Source organism: Citrus clementina, unplaced genomic scaffold (assembly GCF_000493195.1).
Source record: "Citrus clementina cultivar Clemenules unplaced genomic scaffold, Citrus_clementina_v1.0 scaffold_3, whole genome shotgun sequence".
NCBI lineage: Eukaryota > Viridiplantae > Streptophyta > Magnoliopsida > Sapindales > Rutaceae > Citrus > Citrus x clementina.
In genome coordinates, this window is record NW_006262339.1 from 39,694,128 (window position 1) to 39,703,385 (window position 9,258).

Genomic DNA, 9,258 nt, shown 5'->3' on the forward strand with positions numbered 1-9,258 from the left:
ACACTGCTGCAAAAATAGCAACCACGTACAGATCTATCCAATCTCTTGGATTATTAAAATACAGATCAGAAAATATATATATATATATATATATATGAAAAAGCAAGAGGGGGCTACTAACAATAACAGAGAAAGACAAAAAAAAAAAAACTCTCATTGATCATATTATACAAAGAATAAGCATAACCGTTTTACAATCAGCAGTGAAGCTAAACTTGCTAGCAAGCTTTTTTGCAATGACCCCAAAACCTCTGACCCAGAAAAAACAGTACTCCATGATATTCGACTGTACCCGCAAAATGTGGGGGGAAAAAAATGTAGCCTACCCTTTATAAGAAAATATCAATACAGCAAACCTTCCAATTACAAGCAGATGATATATATATATATACCCTCCCTGCACTCAACCAATGAGGCAGATCCATGGGTTCTAAACCAATAAACGAAAAATTTAGACCCAAACAAATGACCAACCAAAATGGGGTAAACCTGAAGAAAAAAAGAGGGACCCAAAAAAAAAAAAAAGATGTAAGAGAATACAGGCGTCTTCTGCTATAGAATTGCCAGACTGAAAACAATTACCATCCCCAACTGCAACCCCAACAAGCGGCAGTTCCAGTGTTGTGCCTTACCAAAGGGATCTTGGATACACAAAGCTCCAAGCACTTGCAAACTGGAAAATCTCTTGCGACTGACAGGCTCTCCCTAACCATTGAACCAACAAAAATACTCTGAACACGGCCAGCAATTGATTTCTCTAAATCATCACCGAATGGATAGAATAAGCAATAAACTCAGAATGCAAATCAAAATTTTTTAACAGCCATATCCATTGAGTTCTTAAGTCATTGAGTGGCGGCAGCAGATGCTTTCTCCACTTTTTCCTTCTCAATCTCTACTCTCCTCTGGTCAGCATGCTGGGCAACTCCATTTGCAAGTGCCTGATACTGGAACTCCAGTGTCTGGGTAAGGTTTTGAAATCTCAATGGATCTGATGCCTGCATGACTGTGATTCATGGAGCAGTAGCATGTAAGTCAAGTAATACAAAAATAAAATTCGATTCAAAAACATCAAATTTCAAAGTTTGCCGTACCTTTAATCGTATCCACAAAGAATACAAATGGATCCACCTCATCAATAGGTGATTGTAACTCTTCATCATCACTGAAGTCATCATCTGAGTCATCGTCATCCTCATCATGCGGACGGAAAGCCCTTGCCTGAAATTCCAAACGACAGATAATGATCAGATGACAACTTTCCATCCATGGAACATCAACTGCTGGATCGTGAGAGATAATGATCAAATACCATTACCATTTCATCATTCATCGGATCCTAAAAATGGAACATTCCCCATATTTTGGGAATACTGTTACCATTTTAAGGGAGTGGCCAAACCTCTTAATCCTATGTATGTATTGCAAAGTTTTTGCGTTCCATTTTAGGATTCAACAAATGATGAAATTGGCATTTCATAAATATCTGCTCATTTAATACCTTGTTTCCAAATTAAAACTACCTTGGGAAAAAATTATCAATAACTACGCACCTGTGCAGCTAACTTTTGAAGTCTGATGCTGTCAGCTTCATCTCCATCCTCAGCATCAACACCCATTTCCTTGTCAGAACCATCACCATCATCATCCTCATCATCCGTTTGGAAGCCATCCATATCATCATCATCTTCGGCCTCTTCATCCTTCGCAGCTTCTGTAAAATTTTACACAAGTATCCCAATACATAAATAAACAGTAAATATAATCACACAAATAGTAAGGTACAAGGATTAGAGAGAGAGAGAGAGAGAGAGAGAGAGAGACCTGCAACTTGCTCCTTGTATGCAACTAGGAGATCAAGAGTAGCCCTGAAAACACGGCCCAACGCCTCCCCTGGTAATTGATCCGCAGGAAGTGCAAGTAGAGATGTCAATCCCAAGCAGCAAACTTTCTTATCATGTTCCCTTCACAAAAATCATTTCCATACACATTCAAACTTTTGCCAACATGAAAAATAAATGAGGCATGAGCGGGATGGAGGAGGAGAACACAACAAATCTAACAATCACCTTTTAAAATTAACCCGTAAACCATTCTTTTTTACTTGTTGCAACATCTGGAACCAAAGATTAAAAACTTCTGTTGCAACACCAAGCTTGTGCAATATGCTAAGCGTCAAAGATGAGTTGTAGTAAAGAGCATCAGCTATCTGCTCAAAAGAAACAGAACAACTTCCTTGAGGAAAATTTTCAACTGATAAATCAGTATAACCAAACGTCAAAACCACTAATATAAAAAAGAGATATGATTTCAATAACATCCTTAACAAGTATGCATAATCTAGGGGATAACATGTCCTCCCTTTCATGCTAACTACTTTACATTCTCACTCAAAATTACCCAGAAAAACCAGGTAAAACATTCTCCAGAACATTTTCTAATTTGAATGACCTGAACTGAATTATTAGCATTCATGATTGCTCAGGAATGTCATCCCATGGCTGGATATGCATAGTTTTGTAGATAAGAAGTCCAAAGTCCGATAGATGCATTGTTCATGAATACACTTGCAGAACTATATCTAAGAACAAGTGCATATTTTACTCAATCAAGTCACTCATAGACTTATAAAACAAACTGAAATTTACATCTCATCAAAATAGTGTAGTGCTGAGGGGAAAACAAGTAATCGCTTCACGTCAAAGGTATCTAACTTAAAAACAGAAGAAAGGGACACCAGAAATGAAAGCGCTAACACCTTGCAAGAGAAGACAATCCTCATGATCAAAAGCCATTTATTTAGAGGATGACAATAATACTCAGATCAGAATTAGCTCTCTCATGAAAACTTACCACTTGCACAAGAAGACATTTCAAATATGACTTCTCAGCTCGACGCAACCGCTCAACTGTGATTCTCAAATATGGCTCAACCCAATGATCCACCTGCCCTTTACAGTTCTGGAAAACTACTTCAATGAGCTTTGGAGCTGGTTCAATATCCCCATCCTCCAAATTTTTATCTGCCATGATCTACATGGTAGAAAAGGAAGCACAAGTAATGTAACTGAAAGGAATAATTAGGGAAATTAAGAGAATCTTACCTTTAAAAAAAAAATTCATATTTTTGGAATAAACAAATAAGTCCTTTCTGATTCATTTCAACAAAGTAGAATCTAAAAGCAATCTTGTCAGCAGAAATGACTCACAGATGAAATCATACTCCAAAGGCTTTGCTGATAATCTGGTTCCTTGCAAGTGAGGAAGTGTGCAGTGCCCCTAGATATATAGTTGTCCAAAGGAACCAAAATATCTGCATATAAGTGAAAAGCTGTTAGCACCCAAGTGTAGAAGAACCACATTATTCAACTTCAGAAAAAGTGCCAACATATTTGGCAATGAAGATGGGAAGAATGCAGCAAAATCCTGAAATTGCATGAATCATGACCATACATTCAGGCTAGGAGACACATAAGTATTCCACAAACTATGGCCTGGATCCCTACATTCAGAAATTACAAGCAGTCCATACAGCAGAAAATGTGACAATAAAATCTAGTGTTTATCGTACCACACTTACTTGAGAAAAGCTTCTCCGTACTTTTTCTAAGACAGCCAAGATTAATTATTGATCCCAGGGCATTGCATTACATTATCAAACAGGAAAGAGAAAGAAGCATTACGTTTGCTCCAAGGAAAGCAGATCAAATGCATGATATAATAAAATTCCAATAATATACATTACAATCTCTTACATTACATAATAACTTTGATGCATGAAATATGTAGATACTGTTTATTGTTCTACTAGTACTATTTTGGAAAAATTATTGAAACCTAATACAAAATAAAATCTTTAGCTAACAGTCTAAAAAGAGAAGATTAACACATGCCCTATCACACATGATAACAGTGATTAGCAAGTACTATAAGAATATTCAAAAGCAAACAAAAACTGCTGCAACGAAAGCTCATATTACTTGGAAAGAAATCAATAGCCCAATCTGCCAAAGCTTCCATCATCAAAGGCCAAAGACTCCACATCTCTAAGGATATTGTAGGAGAGAAAAAGGTCATATATGACACAATCTCTAAAACTTCTTCAAAAACCTCTGCAGAGATCAAGAAAAAAGTAATTTAATGAGAGAGAATTGCGCCAAATATCCTGCAATAACAAGAAAATTATGTGGATAAACCTTGAGTTTGTTGACAATCTATAGGTACTAACCATTAAAAGAGTTGAGAAAATACAAAAAATCCCTTAGTTATAATTACTAACGATTACCATGATCCACAATTAGCTAAAGCCGCAAACTACGGTTGGCAGATACATCCACACATGACACAGGAGAAATTAAAAAAAAAAAAATGTAAAACAGTTGCACTAGATGCCAGCTAGATGTAATATGCTTACCTTGGCCATCAGTTGTCAACATTCTGCGCATTATTGGAAGCAGAGTTGGCTCAATTTGGACAAAAAGGTGAGGAAGCCTGCTAACTGATTCAAGAATTGTGCTAATAGCACGCAAACAACCAACTGCAGCCAAAGCACCAGGATCATCAGCATCCTCATCAGCTTCAGCAGTGTTCATACACCTCCAAAATGCAGCTGCCTGAAAATAAAGCCGAAACGGAAAGTTCCAACAGAAATAATATGACCAGCAGTAAACCATTCCAAGAAATGAAAGTACGCCATACCAAATTCTGGCATAAACCAAGAGCATAAGGCGCCATTTCCTCCCCAAATTTGTCCACTATGGTCTCTAAAGTGAAGACAAGGTCCTCATTCTCAACCTCATTCATAAGTTTGAAAAATTCTGCAGGAAGAAATAGTATAAGTCGATGTAAGCAAATAATCAAGGAACTGGTAACAGACAAGTAGTCCACGAGATTTTGCAATAATAAATAATAAGAAGAAGCTTGTCTAGTCCATAACAAACTTTTAATGCAACTCACCATCAAGTAGTTGAGGAAGGATTGGACGAATCTCATTCAAATCTAAATGGTGAACAAAGATTTCCGTCAGGCACCACCTTCAAGTTAGAACCAGAAAAGGATAAAAAAATTAAAAAAAAATTAGTCGCAACATACCTCTGCAAGCTTCAACAAATGATCGTAAAGCAAACACGGAATCAACACGAACAGGAAGTTCTGGATCCCGCAACCCAGAAACCACACTGTGCAGCGCTTTACGAAAATTGTTCTGATCTGAGAAGTTGATATGGGCATACTGTCCTGCAACCCATGCCGCCTAACAACCAGGCCAGAAAAGTATATGAATGTAGCTAACTCACATAAAAGTTTCAGCAAAAGAGCTAGTAAAAAGGTTTTTCTCATCTAAAAGTCCAAATAACAAACATCCCAGCATAATGCTTCAACAAACCTTGGCTCTAAGATGACCAACAGGACTACTAAACTCAGGGAAGACATGTTGCACTAACATGCGCTCCAGTTCAGATTTGTAGGGTTCAGTTTGTTTCAATTTATCACAAAGAGCTCCAATAGCAAGCAATGCGCCATCTTTCTGTCGGTATGGTTTATATTCCACCGGTGTTTCATCATATCTGGATTGAGAACAACAATCCAGAAGAAAGAAAAAGAGAATAATTTATTAAAGAAAAAATTAGCAATCAATTATACAGCCACATGGAACCTGAAATGCAAAAAAATACCTCTTAAAAATTCCAACAATGAATTGAATGAACTTTTGAAGGTTCTCTTTCCCACGTTTTCTGACCAGCTCACTGACAAAATCCATGGAAGCGGTTCGGGGACTATATAAATCTTCAATGATATCTGCAGCAGGGCAATGGAATACATATACTACCTTTCCCAAGCCAGGTTTTCAAACACAAAAAGACAGAAGTCAAGAACTCACCATAGCCCTTTCTCACGTACTCATGCGGGTCTTCATCCCAAAGCTTTTGGTCATTGTCATTGAAGCACATAAGAGGGAAAACTATTTCAAAGAGAAGGACATCAAGCCGTGGTTGCAGCAAATTGTACATACTATTCTTAGAAATACTGCAAAGAAATTAACATTAACGGTCAAAAACATCCTTCAGCAGTAAGAGATTATTTGTTACAAATACTGCAAAGAAATTAATATTAATAGTCAAGAACATCCTTCTGCATTAAGAGATTACTGCAACACTACAATAGCAAGAGCAACTCATTAGGAAATAAAAGGACTTAATGAACAGCTTCAAAAAGTTTTTGAGCTTGGAGGAAAGATTTGTGAGTTGTGAAATAGCATCTTGAATTCATAAATTAAGCAAACCCTTTTTCCCCCCTTTTTTCCCCTTGTTAACTTGAGGTTCATGTTTTGAATTACTTATAGAGCCAGAGCAAAGGAAAAATACTTATATAATCATTAACCCTTCTCAAAAAAAGATCACCACACAGGTCAATCCCCCATACTCTAATAGAAAAGACAAGAAGATTTCTCTTATGAAAAGCATAGAGAAAAAATGAAGTCCAAAAAGAAATAGAAGAGAGAATAGTTGAACCAACCTGGCACGGACAGATTTTATAGAAATATGATAATGGGCAAATTTTACAGAAATATGATAAAACGAGGCTTTAGCAAGGTCACAAAACTGTGAAGATTCCATCCTATTTAGTATACTCAAGACTTTTCATTACAAAGAAGCAGAAATAAATGTAGGCTCAGAATACATACAGGTGTTTAGAACTAGACAAAGTCCTGAAACCCCATATTCAGATGTGGTTTTTCCAATTTTTTTTTTCTTTTTAACTACTCCTGATCATTGTCTAGCGACTTATGTGCTGGAAATAGCTACCCGACACCTCTACCATTCAAATCTTTCCAGTCCAATGTCAATTAGGCGTTAGTTAGGCCTTCAACATTGCAAAGACTTGCAACTAAAGCATAGGCCGCCATTTTCCACCTACTTTTGGCTAAACATTGCAGAGTTCCAACTAAAGCATATGCCTCATAACAATACTCACTTCATCACCTAATTACCTAGGCTTCATAGCATTGAATTGTGGCTAAATGGTGATATTGATCAATGTAAATACATACTCATTCTTATAAAAATAGCACAATTCACAGATAAATAATGTTTCTAAGAATGATTGAATTGAAAAACAGGAAGTAGACAAAATACATGATAAATTCTTGATACAATAGAATGTACCTGTTGCTTAGATATTGAAGGATAAGATTGGTTACTCTATCAGGTAAATAACCGCCAACACGAATCCTATTCAACAGATTTAAGTGGCACTCCAAGATCTTCCCAGCATAATTCTTCTGAAACATTTGGGCAAAAGCTCTGTTTTCTGGATTTTGAAGTTTCAGATCTCCAAACCTAAAGCACGAAATAGGTATTTAATTGAACATGACTGGTCCACGAAAAAAAAAATGGCTGACGCAAGGCTTACACTAACTACTCAAAATTCATTCCAAAATAAGAACTTACCTAGTGTACAGCCTGTTCAATATGTGAACCGTCCATTTCTTCACCTTCCACCAGCCCCATGATTTTCTTTGCTCCGGATCAGCAGGTTCGCCTTCTGAGGGTACTGGCCTCTCCAGAACATTCAAGAAAAGAATCATCCAAGCATTAAACACATTTGGATCTAAAAGCTGCTTTGGTATCTCCAACTGAAAAGAAAAAAAGAGCAAACCAAAAAATATAAGTAGATTTTAATATATTTCTCATTGCTAAACAGACCAGAGTTGTTGAATAGGATAAAACTGCAGTTTTCACTCTAAAATGGATATATTGCCACTACCTCAAAGCAAAAATATAAACAACCTATGTCAACAGAACATTACTGCTCAGGCCACACTAACAGAAGCAAAGGCTTGTTTTACATCAGCAAGGGTAAACAATTGCCATAACTTTCATCGTATGGTTAATTAATTTAACACAAGGAAAATTTATGAAGATATTTATTAGATGCACTATTAATCTAGTAAGGATGCTTGAAGAGCAAGTGCAATACTTCTTCCAAAAATGTTGAGCAGTTAAAAATAACGGAATGGTGTACTTTCAAAAAGTACATGCATAAACAGAATGATGCAGCTTAACCATAGCAATATATTCAAGTTATCAAACGATTTCTATCACAGATAAAGTTAAGTTTTATCTTCAAAAAACAAAAGTCGCAAAATGAAATGGAAGGATTATTTGAACATATAATACATGTAAGAATGCGACCTAGATAAAAGAAACATCAGAAAGGAAAGGAGTTTCAAGTAAGCAAAGAATATAACTTCTCAGTACAACGTTAAAGCACTAACAAAACTTAGAATCAAAAACAAAACTTAGAATCAACTCACATATATAGATGACCAGAATATTTTGCAAATAAGCTTGATCAAATCAGCTACTTCCAGTGATGGGTTGACAATCTGGACGAGTCTGTTAAAGATATTGAGAAGGTGATGAAATGTTTCCTCGACAATACGGTAAACTGGTGTCCTCTCCTCATCTGACTTGAACCTAAAATAAAAAAGAATTGGTTGAAATCAGTATATTACAAAATCAGTTTACAGCTATCTTCTGCAAATTAGAAAGAAGAATTTAAGGGCTTCCAATATAAAATAATTAGTTTCTTTTGCAAATAAAAAAGAAAGCTTCAAAGCCTTTAAATGTGAAATAAAGCTTGGATCAGATAATTTATTACTGAATAAGTGGGGCTAATAGCATGGTTATGCATGTACAATCAAATTATCCTATTTTTGAGCAAGCTTACTCTGACATAGTTATTAACCTGAACAGATTCTTTCATCAGTTCCACCAAATAGAAGTAGACAGAAATAGTACAAGGAAAATGAAGAAAACAGAATATCAATATACTCTCAGCTTATAAGCTAACATTAAGGAAGTGTGTAAGAAGCAAAATCAGAACTCTCATAACCATTCTCAGGAAGGAATTCTACATTCTCTTTTCCTCAGTAAAAAAGTTCTCAGTAAATCCTAAGTTAGATGGATACTGGATCGCGATTTTAAGCAGTGTCCCAAGATTGCAGAGGAAGCTGGGAACCATAAACTGAAATGCCTAAGACTTGGAAGATCATATTTTGTGCATTGCCAATGCAACAAACAAATGAATGATAGTTATTAAATCTTAGCAGACTCCAGCATGTAAGACAATTTTTATTCAATTAAAAGTGCCAGTCCAAAAATGTTAAGCATAATAAATATTATCACTGATTGGAGCACAATAAACTATATGAGAGACACATTTCAGTAAATAATAAGAGACGATAACACATAAAAT

At 36.0% G+C, this 9,258-nt stretch overlaps 1 protein-coding gene across 1 annotated transcript in view; it reads right to left on the reverse strand.

Annotated features, from left to right (window-relative positions):
* Positions 1-139: 139 nt before the first annotated feature.
* The window catches only part of LOC18050271 (importin beta-like SAD2), a 10,563-nt gene continuing 1,444 nt past the window's right edge, over positions 140-9,258 (reverse strand). Inside the window, exons 5-22 of the mRNA XM_006443095.2 lie at positions 8,315-8,477; positions 7,449-7,633; positions 7,164-7,337; positions 5,879-6,024; positions 5,673-5,796; positions 5,384-5,564; positions 5,092-5,251; positions 4,957-4,998; positions 4,699-4,817; positions 4,415-4,613; positions 3,981-4,112; positions 3,210-3,313; positions 2,854-3,033; positions 2,070-2,209; positions 1,825-1,964; positions 1,554-1,714; positions 1,095-1,221; positions 140-1,006 (exon numbers count right to left, since the gene is read on the reverse strand). Of these exons, the coding sequence (XP_006443158.2) occupies positions 846-1,006; positions 1,095-1,221; positions 1,554-1,714; positions 1,825-1,964; positions 2,070-2,209; positions 2,854-3,033; positions 3,210-3,313; positions 3,981-4,112; positions 4,415-4,613; positions 4,699-4,817; positions 4,957-4,998; positions 5,092-5,251; positions 5,384-5,564; positions 5,673-5,796; positions 5,879-6,024; positions 7,164-7,337; positions 7,449-7,633; positions 8,315-8,477 (2,638 nt within the window). The 3' untranslated portion in view covers positions 140-845. The remainder of the gene's footprint in view (positions 1,007-1,094; positions 1,222-1,553; positions 1,715-1,824; positions 1,965-2,069; positions 2,210-2,853; positions 3,034-3,209; positions 3,314-3,980; positions 4,113-4,414; positions 4,614-4,698; positions 4,818-4,956; positions 4,999-5,091; positions 5,252-5,383; positions 5,565-5,672; positions 5,797-5,878; positions 6,025-7,163; positions 7,338-7,448; positions 7,634-8,314; positions 8,478-9,258) is intronic.